The sequence below is a fragment of the Canis lupus genome, chromosome 27, assembly GCF_003254725.2.
Source record: "Canis lupus dingo isolate Sandy chromosome 27, ASM325472v2, whole genome shotgun sequence".
In the NCBI taxonomy this organism is placed as follows: Eukaryota; Metazoa; Chordata; class Mammalia; order Carnivora; family Canidae; genus Canis; species Canis lupus.
The window spans coordinates 12,299,850-12,325,056 of NC_064269.1; the positions used below are offsets into that span (position 1 = coordinate 12,299,850).

General features: G+C 38.1%; 1 protein-coding gene across 2 annotated transcripts in view; it reads right to left on the bottom strand.

Moving 5' to 3' along the window:
• Positions 1–25,207, bottom strand: part of PDZRN4 (PDZ domain containing ring finger 4) — a 355,118-nt gene that overhangs the window by 60,956 nt on the left and 268,955 nt on the right. For both annotated transcript variants that reach the window (XM_025477277.3, XM_049102643.1), the window contains 2 exons: positions 4,033–4,289; positions 743–845 (listed from right to left, as the gene is read on the bottom strand). In XM_025477277.3, the coding sequence (XP_025333062.2) occupies positions 743–845; positions 4,033–4,289 (360 nt within the window). The remainder of the gene's footprint in view (positions 1–742; positions 846–4,032; positions 4,290–25,207) is intronic.

Sequence of the window (25,207 nt, forward strand, 5' to 3'; positions counted from 1 at the left end):
CTCTACCTGTTTACCAAAGCTTCTTTACCTCTTCAATCTACTTTATTTCCAAATGTCAGACTGGTTTGAAACCTTTCAAAGATTTATAGACTGCAGCAGCAGAGGAAATATTAGGATAAATCCTTTAACTTTTGTGAAAGCTTTTAAATAATTAATCGATGGGCTTTTGGAATTGTTATATATCACAGTACATATACTCTAGCGTATACTATGTGAAAGCTAAACAACAAAGAGCATTAGGCCATTTCTCTCTCTAGGAAGTCAGTGAAACTACTTTTTATGGTATATACTTGAGTCACAACTAAAGAGAATATTGAGTAAGTGAAAGAAAATATAACTAATATAAAACAATTTAGTTTATCAATTAAAACCAAAATGCTGTACACTGAATGAAAATAGCAAGCACAGTCTTGGTTTTAAATATAATTTCTTTTTCAAACACTACTTGAAAATTATCTTATATTACAGAAGGATGAAAACATGTAGCTTCCATAATATTATTCATAAAAATCAACAAAAATGCAAGCAAATTATTTTCAAGTTTATATTATAAAAATGTTTTCCAATACATTTAAAATAATAGACCAAACAGCTTAAACAAATAATACTTAACAGAACTTACCCTAGATATGTAATAGACAAAATATTTCCCACAGTAATGAATTAATTTTTTCTTTGTTGTGTATAACCCCTCAATGATAATATCGTGAAGAAATGTGAAGAGGTTTGAAAATGATCTTACCTCATATTCAAAGTCCTCTGCTCTGTCTACATCAGCAGGCAAGCTGGAAAGATACTCATTGTCCTCATAGAATTCATGCTCCATCGGATGAAGAGAATGGCAGCTATGGGGAATGTAGCAATATGATAGAAATGGATCAAAAGGGTTGTTTTCAAGATTAACACTGATTTTAGAATTTCACTTGTTTTCTCTGCTTTGCAATAAGACCTGTAGCAAGCCAGCCTTCAAGTGAACTAGAAGCTCAGAAAGAGCAATTGCTTTTCTTTCTCCCCTACACGAGGTCCATCATGCTTGATACTCTCTGGCTTGCTTCCATTCCACCAATTGTGATTTGCTTCATCCATGGGTGTGTGGCCTTTGAGACTGAAGTCTACCCAAAGGGGGAATTTGTAACAAAGTACTATCAATTTCATAATACACAGCCCCAAACTGTTTTTTGAAATCTGTTTTCAAAAGCACATATTTTTCAGATTGTAAAACACACTTACATTGTCCTCATTCCTTCATATCTCTTTCCTTGTTCTGTCTTGTAACCCACATTTTCCCCCTCTTTGATAGAGGGCCTGTGCACAAATATTAATCAGCATTCATGGTGATACCTCACTGGAAATTCCTATAGGCCATAGGGTTTCATAATCCCGACAATTCAGAGAGGATTAAAGGAAATGAGAGGGATCTGAGGCATTGTACATGACTTTTTATATGCCTTACTTTGGAAAAAAAAAACGTTTTTTTTTTAATTAATTAATTTATTTGAGAGAGAGAGAAAGAGAGAGAGAGAGAGAGAGAGAGAGCACACAAGCAGGATGAGGGGCAGAGGGAGAAGCAGACTCCCCAATGAGCAGAGAGCTCACGTGATCCTGTGACTCCAGGATCATGACCTGAGCCAAAGGTAGACTTTTAACCGACTGAGCCACCCAGGTGCCCCTGGAAAAATATTTTAAATAAATTACAGAAATGCTATAAAATTACTATATGCTGTGATATGGATCTTATACATTACACCATATGAAGGCTAAGTACAGTTTAACAGCAAAGGGCATGAGGGCATCTCTATTTCTAGAAGTCAGTGAAAAAGAGTCAATGCAATTAACCAAGTTGATGGCAGGTGAGACTTCTCTAAGCCTCATCAGGGTGGACATTACTGAAAAACTGGAGTTAGTAGTATAAACTAGCTTCCATATCTCTAGCTCAAAGGTGAGAAAGAGAGACGCAATGCTCCTGGGGCCCTCACACAGTCAATGTAAATATTCTACTAGTACCTTCTCACTGCGACCTATGGCTGTCATCTCCATATAGGGTTAATCAACGTGAACCCTGATAGCGAAAGCAGTATATGCAGCGTCTTGCCTACTGATCTAACAGGTAAACTGTCCTCGCTTAAATTTGGACTGGCTCTGAAAACCCATTTGGGTTGGTAAACCATTAAGCTTGCTGCTTTGGGCATCTGATGCATTTCTCTTGTCTTTCAGTTGTTAAGAAGGGAGCCTTATTCATTCATTCAATAAACATTTATTGTCTACCAGATGCCAGGCCCTATGCCAAGTGCTGGAAATCTATTGGTATACCAAATCCAATTCTTGCCCTATTAATTGAGTAGAGCAGTAAAGTGGGAATGTTAATATAATGTGATACTTCAGGGGAAATATGGAATCTGAGAGCAGATTGGGGTGGATGGGGGGCGTCCCTATTGCAGTTCTAGGAAGCTTGCAAGAAGAGGTTGCACTTAAGCTGAGATCTGCAGGACTTGAGAGCAATACCAGATACTGGTTAAGAGAATGGGTACTGGGGTCAGACCCCCTCAGGCTCAGAAGCCTAAGTACGTGGCCCTATCACTTTCTTGCTATGTGACCTTGGACAATTTACTTAACTTCCCTCATCTGTGATGGTAATAATACAGTGCACTACCTCGAAAGATTGTTGTGAGTACTAAACGAGTTAATAAATGTAAAACACTTGGAATATTACCTAAAACATGTCAGATTAGCTAATAAATTTTAGATATTATTCATTCAAGAGAATGTTTATTGGAAAGCTACTCTGTGTCAGGCTGTACTCATAAATATTATATACTTGTTTGCCTGTGTATTCTCCATCTCCTTCTCTAGAAGGTAGGCACTGACTTTATTTTTGTTCCCAGTTTTATGCCTGGCACCTAGTTCCAGTGCCTGATAAAGAGGGCTACTTAATAAGTAGTGGTTGCATGGATGGAGTCCTAAGCAGATAAGCAGGGCCCCTATTCTCCTAGAGCTTGAAGTCTCAAGGAGTTGTTTCCAAAACATGGCTATACATTAAAATTGCCTACGGAGATTTCTGAAAAATTTTCAGACTTGAGCCTCACTCTAAAAATGCCTTTCTAATTGGCCTGACATGGGATTCAGGCATTGTATTGACACTGCTTTTCAAAATTCCCTGGCGATTCTAATGTATGCATGTAAACCACTGAAATGAACCTAATGAAAGCCACTAGAGTGGCTTGATCAGATCTGTGTTTTATGAAGTGCAGGATGGGTTGTAGTTTAAAGAGACTATTGTTCTTATAAATCAAACTCTCAATAATATTTGAATATTTGCTTAAAAATTCCCAGAACATAATGTATGGGACAAAACATACTTCCTCATAAAACAAAACTGTACAAGTAGGATTACTGGAATAAAATATCTCCAGCTGCCTTTAAATGAGATAAAAATAGGGAAGAAATATTCCTTTAGTAGATCCTTATTTCACAGCTCTACACTTACTCACTGACAGCCAGGATCTTTTGTTTACATCTCAATATATTGGGTAATTGCTTTCTTTGGAGAATTGCACTTTAATTAAATTAATTTCCTCACTTTTCCTTTAAAGAAGAGAAAAGCAAGAGTGAAAGAGAGAGCGGTGACCCACAGAGGAGAATATAGTGCCAACATGCCACTTCTGTGTCAGGCTTAATAAGGTTTTTGGCAGCTTTGGTGAGAAAAGCTATTTCCCTGACCAGTGCTCATGAGTAGCATGAGGCTTTTGATGGCTGGAAATATGAAGACGAACTCATCAGAGCCAGAATTTTTCATTGCTCTTCAGCAAGCATGATTCCTAAAGTGAAGCAACTGTGTAGGTCAGGGAAAATAGCTAGCAGGGCCAGCTGAGAACTAATTGGATATAGACACAGTGGAGACATTTTCCAAACAGAACTGAGAGTCCTGTCTCTGTAATTGTCAACTTGCTAGCATGACTGATTCTCTCCAACACCTCCCTGAAACACTGAATGCCAACAAATCGGGCTTTGGGAGAAATGACAGAAAAAAAATACCTGTCTGAGAGCAGGAATGGACAGACGTCTGGCACTGGAGGGGTAGGTGGCCTCAGTTTGGCCAGAGCCATGATGTGTTCGAAGGTGATGTCTGTCTGAGTGCTGGCGTTCATGAGCTGCACTTCTGGGGCCGTTCCATAGGCTGGTTTACTGAGAGGTGTTCGTCTTAGCACCTGGACCACAATGGGCTCCTTGGCATTTCGAAAAGCTTCCACTGCCTCTTCATGGGTGGCCTTTGAGAGATCTTTCCCATTGACCTGTGAAGATAAAAAGCCATTGCTCATCTTAGAGGAAAGAACAGAGAGGCTGTCATCATAGACTAATAACAGGTGGGGAGGGTAAGTTTAAGCCAGCTCTGACATGAATTCTGTAAAGCAATATTTAATCAGACATTGACATTTATTGAACTCTTCACCAATATGTGGAAGTGAAGATTAGGAAAACAATTGCTTCCTGTTTCATTAGGAAGTACGCTATCAGGATCATTAGTAAAGATTTAAAAGTTTAAATCACACATTGGGCGAGAAAATGCTCACCCAAATCTTCAGATAGGTAGAAATGGTAAGTATATCTTCTTAAAAAATGTTCTATCCACCTCCTGGTGGGATTTTAAAAAATTTTTATTTATTTATTCATGAGAGACAGAGAGAGAGAGAGAGGTAGAGGCAGAGGGAGAAGCAGGCCCCCTCAAGGACCCCGATGCGGGACTCAATCCTGGACCCCGGGATCATGCCCTGAGCCGAAGGCAGACGTTCAAACCTTGAGCCACCCAAGCGTCCCTCTTGGTGGGATTTTCAATATTTAATCCAAGCCTCACCAGCCTGAAATCTAATTCTTTGGGTATTGTTGAATTTCTTTCATATTCATCATTTTTTTTTAATCCAAGACAATGTTATTGTCATGTACATTTTATCCTAAATCCTTGCTGTTCAAAGTGTGGTCTGCGGACCAGCAGCATAAGCATGGCATAAGAGATTATTAGAAATGTAGTATCCTGCCCCTATCCTAGACCCACTGAATCAGAATTGGCATATTAACAAGATACCAACTGATTTATATGCTCTTGAAAGGAGCACTGCTCTAAAACATCTCTGAGTATGCTACGTTCTTTGGATCCTCACCTGTTTTAATTTATAACAATTTATGACTCTCCAAGGTAGCCCTGGACATAACAGAGAAGAGGGAACGTTTGCCTTTGCCCTCTACCACTGCTTCTCAGCAGGGCCAAACCACTGGCATTTGGGAGAGAGAAATTTCTTTTTGTGAGACTCTCCCATGCCTAATTATCAAGAGCCAGGGCTGTTTGCTAGCCTTTGTGGTACTCCAAACACTCACACACTTTTCTAAACACCCTTTCCAGTGGCAGTACAGACTGCTCTCAAATAGCTGTCAATTTATTTCCCTAAAACAGGTCCTGATAACAGAGTTCCTTCGTGGAAGTTGTGTTTTAATAAAGGACTACAGCATGCTGAAATTGCTTCACAGTTCCCACCCTAGATGAATCAATAATGTTGGCTTTTGAAAATAGGAAGAGATACTTGGGGGCATAATACTGTGCTTAAAACCCCTGAAATTATACCATTTCTAGACAACTAAGCCATCTGCCTGTTGGGGAGGCTCTGATAACTGCTATGCACCAACAAATCCTTAGAGATCCCTGGGTGCCTTAAAAAGAAGCAAAGGGAGTTGCTGAGTTGCAGTCATAGAGCGCTTGCTGACATCCAAATGAGCACATTCTCTCTCCCTGAGTAGACAAAGAATATGTGTGTGCTCAGAGCAAGTGTGGGGTGTTTGGGGGTAAATGACACAATGCTAGGTAGAAATCGTCATGTCATGTAGAGACAGGCTTAATGACCTGGAGGAGCTAATTTACTCAATGGGCCCTGAAAGAGTTAATGTGCCTTCAAAAATCGAGCAATTAAGTTTCCTCACCAGCAAAATATGTCCCAGTAGTTCTTGGATCACTAGTATGAAACTCCAGTAGAAGATACGAATGGTTACCTACCTGTGTGCACACACTCATGAATCTATACGTTCTCACTCTGATTCTTTCCTCCATGGACTAACATTGAATATTATTTGTGAATTCTTACACAACCTTGGAATGTCTGGATGGCTCTGGGCATATGGGAGTATGTGAGCAAGGGACATCGATGGACATAGTCTTTCATTCCTTGAGCTGTTGGACTACAGCACATTTGGAAAGGGGCCACCACTGTCACCCCTAAGGATGTGTAATCAATGGGTGGCAAGTGAAGTCCAAGAATGGAAAAACACAACCTAAAATCTAGCCCCTCATGTTGGATGGTGTCATTCTTTATGTTTCCTCCTGCGGTCAGTTATTTATGAACTCCGGGGTTGTAGAAGATGGTCCAGTGGTAGGTCAGATTGTTCTGCCAAAATCTGTGTGATAGGGAGAAATTGTCCTTTGTCTCCAGGCTTCTGCTTTATGGTGCCCCTTCAGTTTAGTGACTATCCACTCCTGCAAAGTCTTATATCCTTCCCATTCTGCAAAGAATTCTTGGTCATAATCCATTATTGACTACTTAAAACCTACTGGAACATGTCAATATGTTCCCTTTTCCTACACGCCTGGCATTTAAAGTAACCTCTAATAGAAGTAGAATGAAAGAAGACAGTGCCCTTTTTGAAGGACTTCAAGCAATATACGAGGGTAAAAGGAAAAATAATTTGTGGCCAGCGTGTCTTCCAGTCACACATTAAATCCTTCTAATGCATAAATTGTGTGTCATTAAGTAGTGAGCAGACTAATACCATTATTCTATTTCCTCCCCAAGGTGGCTTAGCACCTTGCCTACCACGTAGTCTTGGTATTCCTTTGTTTCTTACTTGTTTTAGTGATTTTTCAAAGCAAGAATAATTTTTAAAAAGTGAGTTCCTTACTGATTATTTCTGCAAAATCCAGAAAAGTATAACAATTTCTGCAGAAACATAAAAATTACTGAAGAGTATTGTAAGCTGTACAATAATTAGTTCTTCTTATAATGCTTAGTATATGCAGACAATATTAGCGTTCTTACAGCAAGATCAATAGCTATTGATTCTAAAACCTATACATTCATTCGTTTACAATTTAGCATTTATATGCAAATTTCTTTTTTTTTTTTTTTTTGCTTTAAGGACAATCAAATACAATCTTAAAAAAAGGACAGTCAATATAATCTCAAATATCTTACTTCCCCATTGGGAATGCTCTTTTCTTCCAGTTATCATGCAGCTGACCTCTATTTTCATAAGCTATTTAATATCTCTCAAAGTAAAGAAGTCTATGACCTTTAAAGGCTCTACTGTCCCACGTGATCCCTTAGAAAATGTAAGCACTGATGATACAAAACACTTTTTTTTTTCACTTCACTTGAAGTTCATCAACATACTGTTAGCCTACCAAAAAGGTCACCATTTTATAAATTATGCCTTTCACAACAACAAAAAAGAATAGCTTAATTGGAGTTTTCTGGCAATTCCTTTGCTGAGCTATCATCAGTTACAGCTAGGAAGAAGAACATTGGGAGAACATCTGAGGTTTTAAACCTATAGAAAAAAAGTCTGTGGTAAATTAATAAATAAATTAATAGCTAAACCTCATTTTTTTCCAAGTGGCTAATCCTAAACCAACAACACAGTATCTGGTACTCATGGTGCCATATTCTTATCATTCTATTTCTTTTCCATCATATTCTTTCCCTCCTTTCCTTCCCTTGCTTCCTCCTCCCACCCCTCCTTTCTTCCCTCTCTGTCCCAACCTTGCTTTTGTACAACCTACATATCATTTATATTTGTTTTGTGAAATGAGACAGGAGATAGAGAAGCCCTCTCTTAAAGGTGTTCCATATAATATAGGCAGTCATGGGTATAGGCTCAAAATGTTCTAGGTGCCTACTAAAAGGAGAGAAGCAAAAGTGCCAAAAGAGTAACAGGGACATTAATGTTCAGGAGGAAAAACTGGATAAAAAGGGTTGGGAGCAACACTGATGGGGAGAGAGGAGAAATAACTTGAAAATTAAAGGAGAAATATGCAAAATGGGGTTTGAGTTTGAAGTTGGCAGAGGGTTTCAAAAAGGCTGACAATTTGATTTAAGCATGGCATAGAGAAAGACACTTTTTTTTTTTAGAGAAAGACACTTTTTTAAAAAAGATTTTATTTATTCATGAGAGACACACAGAGAGAGAGAGGCAGAGACATAGGCAGAGGGAGAAGCAGGCTCCAGTGGGGAGCCTGATGTGGGACTTGATCCCAGGACACTGGGATCATGACCTGAGCCATAGGCAGATGCTCAGCCACTGAGCCACCCTGATGCCCCAAGAAAGAGACTTTTTAGTGAAGCTGTTGTTGAATGGTGCAGGTGAGCGGTTAGATGTCATAATAAACACGGAAGTCTATGATATGATTCCCTCTATCAATCTAACATATGGCATTTTAGTAACTGGTCAAAATTGATTTGGTTCTGCTACTACCGAGCAACAAGAGTATAGCAGCTAGAGTATAACAGCAAAGACTCATGGGCTCACTATTTGACCAGGGGCTAGCAGTCCCAAAGTGGGATGACTAGACTCTCCAAAGGTGACTGAGCCACCCGATTTGAGATTAATGAGAAACCAGAGCATTATGCACCTCAAGAGGTTATCAGAATTGGCCACAGCATAAGAAAGGAAAAGAAGATGCCAATGGTAAAAGTTCTAGGATAAATAGTTTGTCCTCCTAACAACTAAATTTGGAACTGGAAGCAAGTGGAAGGAATAGCCTTAATCATGTCAAACTTGAAGTATTTTTAAGACACTCAGATGAACTAATGAACGAATGACTGGTGACTAAATGAAAAACTGATCATAGGAAACTATCCTCTGGGAAGGATTCCCTCTTACCCCAGCACTTACAGGTTGATAAGTTGAAAACTATACAGATATGGAAAAAACAGTGTCTTGTTTCTAAAAAGTTATTTTCTGTTTTATCGATAGGGATAAGTGGATAGCAGGAAAGTAGTCATTTTTCAGCAATCAATGCAAAAGAAGTACGAATACATTTGTTGTGGCAGATGGGCTAATTAATCCATAAGCAACTTGTGAATGTTAAGTAAAGAATATAGCTTTTCATATGTAAACCATATCACGGCAATGTTTGATGAGGCTTCTGTTTAACGAACAATCTACCCTTTTGGATAAACTGCAAAATCTGGGCCACTTGTCAGCAACCTCCCCAGAGTGATTGGTGGCCTCAGCTTGGATATGAGCTACACTCCTTTGATTATTCCTCCAAATCCAGCCACATGCGAAATTTTCTTGAGTATCAGAAAACAAACAGGCTTTTCTTTTTTTTCCTTTTGAAGTGCAAACAAGTGCACGAATAACCAAGTCACCCTGGTGAGTTGCCATTTCTGGAGTCAGCTGTTTGGGAATGATGAGGGTTTCCAAACCTCTGTTTCCTCTTATGAAAAGGCCTTTTATGCATCTGTGCCTTTCATAGGAGAAGACATAGAAAAATACTCAATAGAAGTATAGAATACCAAAGACTATGTGCAATCGATATGGCCCAATTTCAAGTTGAAAAGAAGTATAAAGTACTTGAATATTATTTGTCTTTATGTTTACAAAATTTTTATTCATTCATTCGTCATTCATTCTCAGCTTTACTGAGGTATAGATGACAAGGAAAATTGTAAGATATTTAACATCTACATCATGTTGATTTGATAAATGTATATGTCATTAAATGATTCTGACCATCTACTTAACATATCCATCATTTTACATATTGATTAATTAGTTTTTTTGGTAAGAACATTTAAGTTCTACTCTCTTTGCAAATTCCAATGATATAATACAGGGTTATCAACTATAGTCACCATGATTTACATTTAGATCTCAAGAGCCGAGCAGTATAATTCTGGTTGGGCATGGCAGTTTATAAGATCTACCCCTTTCACCAATAAATGCAGGATTGATTTTGATTAAAGTCCCCATAATGATGCCGGTCAAATTCTCTACCTGATAATTAGGGAGGTGTTGTAAAAACATGTTTTAGTAACATTTTATAGAAGGAGGAAACAATATTTAAATTACTGCTAAAATGTTTGGTATGGAAGAAATTTAAAAAAATCTAAACCCTAGAGACATTAAATCACTTGTCATATATAATTTATAAATACATGTTAAGGATTTTAAGCAAAAAAAATTTCTAAACTTGGTATGTTTGCTTCCATTGGTCATCTGTCATATAAATTAAGAACAGCACAGTATAAAAATATTTATAGTGAAAAAAACACAGAGAATAAGAACTATGCAAAATTATATGAAGAAAACCTAGTAAGAGATTGACTTAAATTAGTTTTGACCTCTTTTTAATGTTATTAATGAGCAAAATAATCACTGGCGGGTTTGTGATAATTATGTAATTTCAGAGGATAAGAATACAAAAGAATGTTAGATTGCCTTAAACCAAAAGTCTGTGTAGTACAGTGTTCTGTTTTGAAAGTGCTATTATTGGATTTTTGGAAGAGAATAAATATGTAATTATCACATCTGATATAATGAGCGGAGTTACCAAGAGTGATCCTAGGGCTCCTTTTGGCTTATTTGGACCATGAGGGTAGCTTCATTGCCCTGGTGTGTGGGTGTTACAGCTTTCCTTGAGCTCCAAAGCCTCCCAAAGGCTGGGCAACTGGCTTTCCCAGCCAAATGGAAGTAACTACCTTCTAACCTAGACATTCTTCACCTCTTACAGTCTGTTTCCTTACTAATAATGTTCCAAGAGAAGAGAGAGCAGCAGTGGCGGAGGGCGGGAGGGGAGGTCTGTATCCTCCCCTGGAATACAGACCTAATGCATGTTCAATGGTGTGGGGCCTCTGCATGACTCCCTGTGCTGCTCACTCCTGACTTGTATGTTTTCCTAATAAAGACTGTTGCCTACCTATACAACTTGTGACATTGTAGGATTTGCCCTTAATAACCTTTGTGTGACATGATACACATTTACAACCTAAAAAATTGAATATATCAAAAATGCTTATATATGTAGTAATGAATTGCAGACCCCCAGTAACCAAAGGAGGTATTTAGAAAGTCTGTTGTTACGTATAACTGATTGTGACACTGAGGTCACTACAGTAGGGCACTATGCTAGTTCCTGATCCTTTTTACAGCATACTTTGATGGGGAGGTGTTCCTGAATGCAAGCAAGACTCCTCTTCAACTTTTCTAATTAAGATATTATAGACTCATTCTTTGTGAATTTGTCTTTTTTAAAAAAGATTTTATTTATTTATTCATGAGAGAGAGAGAGAGAGGCAGAAACACAGGCAGAGGGAGAAGCAGGCTCCATGCAGGGAGCCCGATGTGGGACTCGATCCCGGGACTCTATCTCAGAACTCCAAGATTACGCCCTAGGCTGAAGGCAGGCGCTAAACCGCTGAGCCACCCAGGGATCCCCTATCAGAACTATTCTTGAACAAATTTATAAACTTGGTTATTGGAAATCTTGGTGATGCATCGTTCATAATTGCTTTTTCCTTTGATTATCTTTTTTAAAAAATTTTTAAAGATTTTATTTATTTATTCATGAGACACACACACACACACACACACACACACACACACACACACAGAGGCAGAGACACAGGCAGCGGGAGAAGCAGGCTCCATGCAGGGAGCCCAACGTAGGATTTGACCCTGGGACTACAGGATCAGGCACTGGGCTGAAAGCGGCGCTAAACCGCTGAGCCACCTGGGCTGCCCTATCTTTTCTTTTCTTTTTTTTTTTTTAAGATTTTATTTATTTATTCATGAGAGACACAGGCAGAGGGAGAAGCAGGCCCCATGCAGGAAGCATGTGGGACTCAATCCAGGGTCTCCAGGATCAGGTCCTGGGCTGAAGGTGGCGCTAAACTGCTGAGCCACCTGAGCTGCCCCCCTTGGATTATCTTTTATTTCTTTTTGTTTGTATCCCCTTTTTCTGTATCTTCTGTTTCTTTCATGATGCTCATTGCTACCTCCTTCTCTTAGTCTAAGCTTTCCCATTTGGAAGTGTTTATTTATATAAATTTATTCCTGTTATTAAAGAACAGGTCATACGTTTCGATTCTTACTGAAGGAAATAAATTGAAATACATACAACATAGTTTTATTCACCTCTTTATAAATACATTTATTTTCCTTCATGTAAATGAAAGAAATGGGGGTATCTGCTCTTTGGCACATGAGCTGGTGGTTCTTGGTTTGTCCATCAGATGCACGGTCTACTCTTTTTTGCCCAGTTCAGAGCTCTGAGACGCTGACCACTGTGTACTGCATCACTAGGCTCCTTGCTTTATGTATTTTGTTTGGTTCAGTTAATGGTAAGAGAGCTAGTAGTTTGTGTCTTTATCCAGGCCCCTGGCTTTCAGGACACCAGATCTTGCTAGGTTGTGTTCACATCTCTTGTTCACTTTCCCCTTTCAAGTCTATGGGCAGTAAGGACTTCTCTTTCTATGCAATTCTCTACATTTTTTTTTTTTCACTCTGCTCACACCTCCTGTAAGTTGCTACCTCATTAAACTCACTTCAATTAAATCCTTCAAATGCATCTTCCATTTCCTTCTGGGACCCTGCCTAATGCAACAAGACATAAATTCTTCTGATTTAAAGAATAACAACAAAAATAAGGCAAAAGCTAAAACTTATCATCTTTGCAAAGTAAGTTCACTATCAAAATTAGTTGCATCAAAGATAATAACTAATTTTTTTGATTTAGCTGAAACTTCATTTTTAAGGGAGAATGAAAGCACAACTTTTATTGATATCATAGAGCAATTTTAAAGTATTCACATATTTGATGTGCATGGTTATTTCATAGAATACCCTTCAGTCGGTCTTTGTCTAGTGTTTGGTTTTGTATTTTTGGGCCTAAAAGTGGCATTGTGTCTTTCTCAGTCTATCCTATTAGGAAGCAAGTAATATGGATTTGTCTTTACTGGTGAGGTTAACCTTGAGGACTTCACGAAAATGAGAGGGTGAGGGGTAGTGGAAGGGAGAGAATGAATCTAAACCAAATGTAACATAATGTTAAAATTGGGGAACCCAGATGAATGGTATTTGGGAATTCTTTGTACTATTCTTGCAACTTTTTGATAAGCCTGAAATTATGCTGAAATAAATGTTTCAAAATCTTGTTGTATTTGTTATTAGCTAAAAACAGTCACGCTGGAATCACTTAGAGTTAAAAATAAAAGGAATTGTTGGACACAGAGCTTCTTCAGAGTTTGTTTCTAGATTTGCATATTGTTAGAGAAACAAATTGCCCCTCTGTACCAAATGTCTTTTTTTTCTTGTGTATGTGCATGCACGCACACACAGACATACACACACATCCCTACAGCAAAAAACACAGATTGGTATCACCAACTTTATCATTGTCATAACAATTCATCTACTGAATATCACCTGAAATCCTGTTCTCCTCCAAGCTGAGCTATTTAAAAAGATAGATGGTTGCCTTCTGGCTAATTGTGGGAGCTCTTTCATTACTATAAAAAGACTTTTTATATCTCAAGTGACTCTATAAGCAGTGAATAATGACTTGAAGTCTTTGGAGAAGAGTCCACTGATAAAATGGTAGGATAACAACTACTTACTGACCTTTTACTTCCTAAGATAATACTAAGCCGATGTAGCTGATTATTAATAAACCTATCCATTGAGTTTTGACATATCAGATCCAAGTATGTTAAACTTAATGAGAAATTCTCATGCAGACATAAAATTTTCTGCAATGGGCCTAAGGGTGTAAAGACAAGGCATATATAGGACAAATGTTTTTAAAATGAACTTAAATTATTTCATTGGGAAAAACTTCACCATAATTAAATGACTCAGATTTTCTTTTAAAAAATTACTATAAACAGCATCAGTAACTGAGGACTGAGCAGTTCATCTTTTATGTCCACTGAAAAAAAGAAAATGTGCTCTTAGCCTCTGGGCAAGATCTCTTGGTCCATTTTTGTTTGTTTGTTATTAGAGCATATTTGGATATCAAGAATATAACCTTGGGTCTCGGTCACACTAGCAAGATGCCAAAGAAGTACCAAAAATAACCATTTGTTAAATGAAATGAATAAAAGTGTTCCACACAGTTACTAATAAGGGACTAAGGTGACAGTGGGTTATTATAACACGGTATCTGTCATAAGAACATCAAAGATGCCAACAACATCTTCACCAGAGTTTTGCTGTACCCTATCTATAAAAGCGATCCCTATTTAAATGCTTCCATGTAGAAAAACATTGAGCGACAAGAAACCAACAGTTTTGTTCAATGCTATAGTTTAAAGGCCCCAAAACATGTTTGGCACATACTCGATACTCAATAAACATGTGTTAAATTTTCAAATATTTCTCTATCAAAATCCACATTAAAACAAATGTGATTGTATTTGTCATTAAAGTTATCTGTGTTTACATGCAAACTGCTTTCCTTTCACTCCCACCTCCATTCTGTAGCCCAGTTACCCATATTATTCCATTTACTTAAATATATTGTATAAATTGAGGAGCATACAAAGGCAAGCCTCACTCATAAGCTCTGCTCACAAGCCCCACCCATCTGCCAAAGTTGTAGTACCTAAGAACATGATGCAGGGTGCGTGCAGAACTGGGACCTAAACAATTTTCAATATGAGCTGTGTCACTTTGAGTAAGTTATTTAAACTCTCTGAACCTCAGTTTCTTCATCTAGAAGAGGAGATGCTAATGCCCCTCACAGAGTTGTGGAGAGAATCAAATCAATAATACAGCAAAGGCAGCTAACAGAGTGCTATCATGTTGAGCCTTCCTTCCTTCCCTTTCCTTTCTTCCTTCCTTCCTTCCTAACTCTTGAGTAATGGAGACTAGGTGATTCTCTGGGGATACAAGTTAATACCTGTGCTTAGAGTCCTGGCAGTGGCAACAACAATAATACCAGTTAGCATTGAGTGAGAATTCATAATGTGCGGAACTGGGTGAGGCACTTGGCTTATATGTTCTCAATCACACCCAGGAACAGTCATGTAAGGTAAGGATTTTCTCCCTATTTGACAGTTGTGGAAGCTGAGGTCAGAAAGTGTAATAGGCTGAGCAAGGGAAGGCACCTGCCCTTCACAACTTGTTAGAGAAAAACTATATCTATATCTATCTATATCTATATCTATCTATATAACTGCAAGCAAACTTGGAAAGAGGTGAAATAAAGGTAGTCACAGTGTTCTAGGGGAGAACCAAGAGCTGACTATGTCCAGGAGTAGAGAGATCTAATATTTGACTTGGGTCTTAAAAGATGAAGAGTTTCATAAGTTGCAAAGATGGGAGAAAAGCAAGGAAACTCAGGGTAAAGGCATGAAAGAGCAAGTCTGCTGGGAACCAAAGAGAGATTTGGTGTGACTGAGTATGGGGGATTTGAGTAAATGTCTGGCAAAGAGGTGGGAAAGAAGGTGCTGACAGAGGTCCCAATGTCTTCAATGGGTCAGGGTAAAGTACTTGTTTTAAACAACTGCTTTCATTGGAAAAGTAGCAAAATCTCATTTTTGTTTCGGGAAGATAACTCTGAAGGCTGTGGTAGAATACAACTGAGTGGAAGTAGGGAAACCATTTAGGAAGTTACCAGGAAATCAGTGTCTGGATTAAGACCAGGAGAGCATGGACAGTCCAATTGGAAGAGGATGGACAGAGTTATAAAACAGTGTTCTGATCCTTTCAATGATACCTATTCCAATGAAACCTATCAGATTAGCAGATTGTCTACCACAGCCTAGCCTCGGTTTCTATTCCAATTAATTAAATCCACACTGTAAGGAAATACCAGTTGTAGAAGTTGAATTTAAAGTAGAAAGCCGGGCAGCCCTGGTGGCGCAGCGGTTTAGCACCGCCTGAAGCCCGGGGTGTGATCCTGGAGATCCCGGATCGAGTCCCACGTCAGGCTCCCTGCATGGAGCCTGCTTCTCCCTCTGCCTGTGTCTCTGCCTCTCTCTCGCTCTCTCTGAATAAATAAATAAATAAATCTTTAAAAAAAATAAATAAAGTAGAAAGCCATAAAGATATTCCAAGTAGATATCACCTGTCCCCTATAGACCTATATTTTCTTAGAGCTCAAAAACGACCTCTTCCAATGTTCTGAAACTCTTTCTGGCTAGAATCCACCCAGCCAAGTGGGTAACTGTCTTACCACGCACGCGCGCGCACACACACACACACACACACTCACACTCACAAACTCAAGCCCAAACACCTTTATATTTCCTAGGGTCTTCTACCTGAAGCATTGATAGCTTTGCATGGAAGAAAACCTTAGAAAGATACTTTACCCACGTGAATACACAGGAATTTTAGAAGATAGGGATTAAGATTTTATTTATTTATTCATGATAGACATAGAGAGAGTGAGAGGCAGAGACACAGGCAGAGGGAGAAGCAGGCTCCATGCTGGGAGCCCGACGCGGGACTCGATCCCAGGACTCCAGGATCGCACCCTGGGCCAAAGGCAGGCATTAAACCACTGAGCCACCCAGGGATCTCCATGAAGACAGGGACTGACAGAAGAAAGTAGAACTTGCATGATATATAACATTCTCTTTCAATATCAGCATCTCTCACTTAGTGCCTGGAACATGAAAGGTATTTTATACCAGTTTGAAAGGACAGGACAAAATCTGAACAAAGCCGTCAAGCAAGGAGAAGGAGGGGGTTTAAATCATTTTCAACAATCAATTCTGCCATTTGAATTCATTCTGACACTTGTTGAGCTCAGTCAATGACATGAAACTACAGGAAAAAGGCCAGATCCCCAGGGAAATTTGCAAGCTTCTACATCCGCAAATAAAGCCACCTGAACTTGTGCCCATAACCTTTCTAACACCATGCTTCCAACTTCCTCAAATTTATAGGCTTTGAAAAGAAATATTTTGTTGAATATTAACAATAAAAAGGTTGCTGCCTAAGGCAAAAGATGAAATAAATGTATTTAAAATAGTAACCGATGCTATTTTATATCAAATAGGTGGAATCTGCACCAGGCATTTTCCTGACATGGTTGTCTCGAAGTCGCACCTTGAAATGAATAATAAAGACCACTGCAGTAATGACAATTTGTTGAATGCTTACTATTTACTGCATACTGTACTCAGTACTACCTGCTACTGGAGGTGGAAAAATATTATCATACTCATCCTATAGATAAAGAAACTAAACCTTAACAGGTTGGGGCACCTGGGTGGCTCACTGGTTGAGTGTCTGCCTTTGGCTCAGGTTGTGATCCTGGGGTCCTAGGATCAAGTCTTGCATCGGGCTCCCCAACAGGGAGCCTGCCTCTCCCTCTGCCTATGTCTCTGCTTCTCTCTCTGTGTCTCTCATGAATAAATTTAAAAAAATCTTAAAAAAAAACCTTAACAGGTTAAGCAATTTGTTCAAGATTATGCTGAATATTAAGTTAAAAAAAGAAGAATTTTCTACAAATTCCTATTAATTATTTTTAAACATCAATGGGAGTGTTAGCATAGAAGCTCTAAAAATTGGACAAGAAGATTGGTTGGAAATTTATTCTTCTATTTTGTTTTAGTAAATAGCTCATAAGATTCAAATTAAGTAGTGAATGAACTGCAGGCATGCATGATTATGGATAACTGTCTTAACTTATGTCCCCTGGACAAGAAAACTCCAGGTGAAAAGTGAAATAAGGGTTTCTGCAAAATGAGTAGGCTGGAGAGGATGGTATCCAATGTCCTCCTCAGTTCTAAAAAATCTATAAACTGCATTCATGAACATGAATAAGCACTATTCCTTATACAATCCCAGATGTTACTTAAAACTTTGGTAAAAAGAATCCCCCTTCTACTTTTTTTTTTCTGTAAGTGAATCAGGTAAAGCTCAGACAAGGAGGTGACTCCAGAGCCTGTCAATCTGTTACTGAACTTTTAAGAAACCATAAGAGACTCTTAACTCTAGGAAACAAACTGAGGGTTGCTGGATGGGAGGTGGGTGGGGGAGATGGGGTAACTGGGTGATGGGAATTAAGGAAGCACATGATGTAATGAGCACTGTGTGTTATATGCAAGTGATGAATCACTAAATTCCACCTCTGAAACTAGTACTACACTGTATGTTAACTAACTTGAATTTAAATCTTGAAAGAAAAAAAAAGGTCTCCAGTTTAAGGCCCACTGTTGCTCACGTGCAATGTGATACTGTTAATGCCTCACAACAGTTCAGCAGCCTCTGAGTAGTGGACACAATCACAAGTGATTCAAACAGAAAGAACTGCAAAATAGCAGCTGGGCTAGTAGGGAGAGTGGGAACCAACTCCAGGCCTTAGGGCTGAGTCATGTATGAAAAATTAGACGATAGTATTTGGGGACACTTTTTGAAAACTGTTTCACGTGGCTCTATGTCTTCTCCTTCTGGAAGCAAATAAGACAGAGAAATAGAGTGAATGTAACTCTGCAGATAGAGTCATCAGATTTTTTAAATGCAAATTGCCACAAACACTTTTCTACACTAGTACTGTTGACTTTATTTCCCTTTGTTTAGAAGAGTGGAGAAAAGGGGCAAATTTTTATAAATTTAGTTCCTCAAACAATTAACATCTGTATGCTTTTGAAATAATTTTCAGCAAATAAAACAATCCTGCAAAGTCCCAGTAAAAGCTCTCCATTGTTCCATGTCTGCACAAATTACCTTGCATCTCCGATGATTTTATGTACATTTAATCACTAAAGATTAATTACATGGCATACGGAAATCAGTGAAACACTGAAGAGATAACTTCAGTTTAAGTGCACATGCAGCTAACTTGTGGCTTTTTAAAACAATTTTAATTAAAAGTACTAGAAGAATCATCGGGCTGAAAATATTAGGAGCTCTGGGATGGATGAGCTTAGCATAGCTAATTAATTGTATATTTAATCAAAGCAGCCTTTGGCTGTAATTAATAATCTATTTTCCTCTGGTAATAAATATTGTAGTTCTGTAAAACAGAATTTATAATTTCCAGAATGCCATATGCACAGAGGAGTGGGACAGAAAACAAGCATTTCCACACTAGCTTTCAAGCCGAGGCTGATTTTGTTTATTTAGAGAGGATGTTGTCTATATCTCTTTCATTTGTTTTAAATGTCATCTCACGGTGGCAGCTTACAAATTGCAATCCCAGAGTGACTTGGACATTTCAAAGGGGTAAAGAATAATTCAAAAAGAGTCTCTAGTAGAATTCTAAGTGAAATCTGATTTTTCTTGCTCCACAAAGATCTCATACTTCAGAGGATCTTAAGTAGCTCTATCTGAATATGAATGCTAGGATGGTAGTCTCAAGTCTCTTGGCTTTAAACAGTTCCTTCCTTCATTTCCTTTTCAATGGCAGAGAATCAGATTTCTACCACCTGCAACCCGGTAATATGCACAAATCACAGAGCCAAGTTGGAATACCTTCTTCCTTATGATAGTGCCTTATGAGTACCAACACACACACACACACACACACACACACACATCCTCTCTGCTCTTCAAGATTCCATAGTATATTTTTGTTCTTATGACACTTTCATTGATTTCTGAGAGAAACTCTCTAACAAAAGGTAGTCATCTGCTTTTCATATGATCTAAGATTGCTTTCTTCTTATAAGCAAGATTTAAATTCCAAGAGTTTTGCACATAAAGGAGATACCATAATAAATTAACAGATAACACATTAAATTAATGTAGGTTTTTCCTATCTTTTAAGGATGTTTGAGTATGTGAAAATTAACTATTAGTTTGCCATTGCTGTTTTTTATGTTTGAGATTTTCACAGTAGCATGAAGGAGTTACAGGTTGCTGAATGAGGTCTTTAACTCAAAATACATTTTTAAGATCATAGAGAACACACATTTTTGTATGCATCTGATACAATAGCTTGATGTACTAATCAATTCATAGCATACGTTCCATTTTTCTGGAGTTATGTGGTCTTCATATGAATATGTATGAAAGAAATATATGCATTAGGTTATTAAAATTATATCAAGCGAAAATATTTTATTCAGACTATACTGGGCATTAATAAATGTCTGGGAACCAGATAAAGAAGAGAATATAACACAGAGATAAAAATTTGCCACTATTGATATTATATGATCAAAAGTAGTTTTTATTAAATAGATTATGACATCTGCAAGGCTTAATCAGTATATAATATAACATGCAATTTCCAATGAGAACAAAAGTGTTAAGGACAATTTTTTAAAATGATAAGATAGTTTTTTTCTTGGGGTGCCTGGGTGGTTCAATCGCTTAAGTGTCTACCTTCGGCTCAAGTCATGATCTCAGGGTCCTGGGATTGAGCCCCACACCAGGCTCCCTGCTCAGCAGGGAGTCTGCTTCTCTCTCTCCCTCTGCCCTTCCTCCTGCTCCTGTTCTCTCTTTCCCTCAAGTAAATAAAGTCTTTAAAAAAAAAAAGATAGTTTTTTTCTTTTTAGAATTGTGACTAGTTAGTAACTCCTGACACGGGCCTTCTCTATGTCCTACTAAATTATCTATGAAGGCACAGGGAAGAAAAGTACACCTGGACAGTGAAAGACAGCATCCACAGTTCCTTTACTTGCTCTAATTTTCACAGAACTTTCCATTTGCTGCTTGAACCAAACTAACAATTTAAGACAACTCTCTCTGATGATGCGTATGGTACTGGGATGACATGGGCATGCAGGTGTGTGTTGATTTAATAGTCATCAACTGGTTTCATGGAAAAGTAAAGTGGTAGACATGCTGCTCACTCTGTAGGGAAATCTCAGAGACCCTGGCAGTGCCCATAGTTGTCCTGAAACATTCTGTGCCATTCATAGTACAAAAGCCCACCCTACTCTATCCTTCTCGGACCCTCAGAAGGTTATTCTAATAATTTAGACCTGAGGTATATCCTTTCGGGGCTGAGAAGATGGATTCTGAGAGGTGTGATCCCACCAATAGATAGGTGGTGGGGATTTCTTGAAATGTGTGGGGAAGATATACACAGCAGAAGTTCCAAGTAGAGGATCTTAGAGATGGTACATTCCTGAAGAAAGGAGACTCTAGTGACTCTGGTGAACTAATGAGATGATGTGGGGCTGGAACATATGGACTATAGCTGTGAACCCAGAGAAGGTACTATTTTGAGAGTCTGGGATGCTTAAACAGCATATGAAAAGATATTGATTGATACACCATTATAATACACAAAGGCAGAGTAAAACATAAAGGGAAAGTATGAATGCTCAGCCCTGGGTTTGATTCCAAGCTCTACCTCTTATCAGCCGTGTGACTTCAGACTGATCACCTGACTTTGAACATTGATTTCTTCATCTAACATTGGTGACAATAATGTTCTACAACAACTTTAAAAGTTGTTACGACAAAGTGATGAAAAAATATATAAAAAGTAATCAATATGTGAGATAGAGTAGGAATTCAACAAAAATATGGAAACTAAAAAAATATGGAAACTATATACAATACTTTATTATCAACATGGCGTTTAAAAGAGTTCTTTAGGGATGCCTGGGTAGCTTAGTGGTTGAGCGTCTGCCTTTGGCTCAGAGCGTGATACTGGAATCCTGGGATTGAGTCCCGCATCAGGCTCCCTGCAGGGAGCCTGCTTCTCCCACTGCCTATGTCTCTGCCTCTCTCTGTGTTTCTCATGAATAAATCAATAAAATCTTTAAAAAAATGATTTTATTTATTTATTTTGAGAGAAGGAGAGAGAGAGACAGAGAGAGCACAAGTGGGGGAGGGGAGGATCAGAGAGAGTGGGAGAAGCAGACTCCCCACTGAGCAGGGAGCCTGTCACAGGGCTCAATCTCAGGACCTTGAGACCATGACCTGAGCCAAAGGCAGATGCTTAACTGACTGAGTCACCCAGATTCCCCAATTTAGTGCTTTTAGAATGGATTCAAAATTATGTTTCTCTCTGTGTTTCTCATGAATAAATAAATAAAAATCTTAAAAAAAATGAAATAAAACAGTTCTTTATCCAGTGTTTATCAGTAAGTGATAATTACAGCGTATTTAGACTTGTTGGGAAAGCATGCTTGTGAGATTTAGGGATGGAACAAATTTGAAAAGTAAAACCTATACACAATATGAGCATTGGATTAGTTGTCAGAGAACTTAAAAAATCCTCATTCTAGACTATTTGTTACCACTGTAGACTTGCAGAGTCACGTAAGCTCTGGAAACAAACTTTAGTTCATAATAAGTTTCAAACACATGTGAAGTCATTACAGACGAGGGGGGTTAGTGCTTGATATTCACAATCTATTTAGCAATTTATAAATCGATTGCCTCAGCAACATTTATCTCACTGCTCACAGGAGATTTAAGTATTACTCACATCTTAAATAAGAGGTAAATATTGGTTTAATTGATTTTTACCAAGGTCATACAACAAGTGTTAAATCTGGGATTAGAAGCCTTGACTGGCTCTCAGAATTCTTATTATACCACCATGAAACATCTCTCTGTTTTCATCTTATTGCCTGGATTAATTAACCACTGTATAGGATACAGAAAATGGCTGTCAGTTTAAATTCAAATACTATGTTCTCAGCAAAAATACGTATCAAAGAAGGCAATAATAACAAGATGGAGTCTATTATTGAGTCTCAAGTTCTGATAAGTATTGTTGAGTTAACTGGAAACCAGAGTATACAACTATTGGCTGAACTTGGCCCTTGAGAAATATTCAATTTGGTAATTTTTTTAAAGCTGAGGATTATGGGTAATTGATGTCACTGTGAAACTTTCACTAATTTCCTAGACTTATCGAATGGCAGCTTCACAAAGTAAGAGTTCTATGTTGAAGAGGAAGAATGTTAGTAAATTATCCAAAATTTATGAAGTCTAAGTCTTTCAAAATAAAACAAAATAATACATTTAGGCAATGGTGAGTTGACTTCCTCTCGTTGCTTGAATTAGACACTATGTGTAAACTGCTAAGATTCCAATCATGGAGGGAAGTTCTATCCACATCTACTGCTTCCTTACCCCCACAATTACTCTAATACAAGATGCACAGAGTGGGGCAGCTGCTAGAAATCATCTCTAAGGTGATCAGATGCTGCATAGCACACCTCAGGCTGGGGTTTCTCAACAGTGGATCCCCCAGCATCTGAGGCTGGACATCTCTGTCATGGGGGACCATCTTACGTGTTGACTATATTCAGTAGCCTCCCTGGGTTATACCCTGATCGATGCTGGGAACATCCTCACACACACCACCACCAACTTGTGACAATTTAAAATGTCTTCAGACACTGCCATTCGTATAGAGGGTGAGGTCACGTTCAGCTGAGAACCATCGTTTTAGGGTTCATTTCAGTGGTGTAAGGTTAAAGAACACTGGCTGTCACAGGGACCTGGGTTTATTATGAAAGAGTGGAAACATCGCAGGACATAGAACTTGAAGATGGAAATTAACATCTGTTTCATGGATTATGGATTATTTTTCCCTTTTTAACTATATATATAGTCTTACCTTAAGAGCAAAAAAAAAAATGGACCTGGAATATATCTAAATAAAATAGCAAGCAATATTATTAAACAGGGCTCTAATTACATTTGATTTATTCTGCCAGGCAGGAATAAAAGTGTGATTATCAGAGTTCTTCACTATGGCTTTGTCCTCACGTGGAGCCTCTGAAGCTGTCACTTGCCCATCTTTTGCCCTATTCTTTTTTTTTTTTTAAGATTTTATTTATTTATTCATGAGAGATAGAGAGAGAGAGAGAGAGAGAGAGAGGCAGAGACATAGGCAGAGAGAGAAGCAGGCTCCATGCAGGGAGCCCAATGTGGGACTCGATCCTGTGACTCGGGGATCACACCCTGAGCCAAAGGCAGAGGCTCAACTGCTGAACCACCCACGTGCACCTCCCATCAGTTATTCTATGTTGGATTTTTAAAGCTGTCATTAAAATGGAATAATCATGCTATGTTGGAGATGGCCATATGACAAAGACAGAGAAGACAAGGATCCCTGGATTCCAGAAAACCTGCTGTGTGGTTATTCTAATAAATACTGTGTTTGAATTATTTTCCTGTATTAATCTTATTTTCTATTTTTTTTATTTTTTATTTTTTATTGAATTTATAATATCCTCTAAATTTACTTAAGTTTTGCATATCGTCCTCAAGTAGGGAGGCCTACCTAGGTTGATAATAGGCACCTGGATAAATAATGGCCTAAGCATTGTTGATATGAATTTAAAAATTGTTTGACACTCCATACTCTCCTTCTTGAAATGCTCTGCTCCATGTTGATTATCTGAACACTTCACTGCTTAGCTGACTTGGAGCAGGATTTAGAATGCTAGATAAAGGAATGGAGAAAGGATGATGGAATATACTTTTGCAGGACTAAAAGGCTGTGAAACATCACCAGATTAACAATAATACCTTGTAACATTTGTTCTGGAAATAGTACTTAACTATTCGGAGCTTTTGACATGGCTGCATATGGTTATTTTGGATGCTGATAGAAAGAAACACAGCAGACTCATTTCTTATTCATTCATTCACATGTAATATATTTCTTTCTACGATTCAAAAAGATATATACATATGTATTTTCTAAACGGGTATAAAAGTCAATTACTATGTTTATCCAACAAGGAACTGCTTTCTCAACTTTAGAACTCCCATTTGAGAAAAGTCTCACCTCTTAGCAAGTAGACATTCTCCATCCTACTTCATTAGGGTGGTGAACATGATACAGTAAAGGCTGATGAAATGTGACGAAACCTGTGCTTTGTCTACACCAGTTGCTTCCACTGAGATTTTATTTGCTAGATACCAGGGCTTCAGATATTTCTACTGGATGTCAAGAGATAAACCTTATGAATTATACTACAGTGTTGGCATATAGTCCAATATGTAAATACATATTTTGTATAATTAGCTAATTTTTGGAAACCATCACATTCTTAGAGTTCACAACATCAAACATTTTAACACATATAGTTGAGGTGCCCTGCTTATACTATTTCAAGTTCTAGGTCTAGTTAGAGTTGGTTACAGTAGAATAAAGGGCAAATGATGTTATTAAAACTCAAAGCTAAGAATTATAATTTAAAATATAATTAGATGTTGGGTCCTTTCTAGTGTGTAATGTTATGCCTCTGTCAAAGCACTGGGAATACTAATTAAAACAAAAAGATTA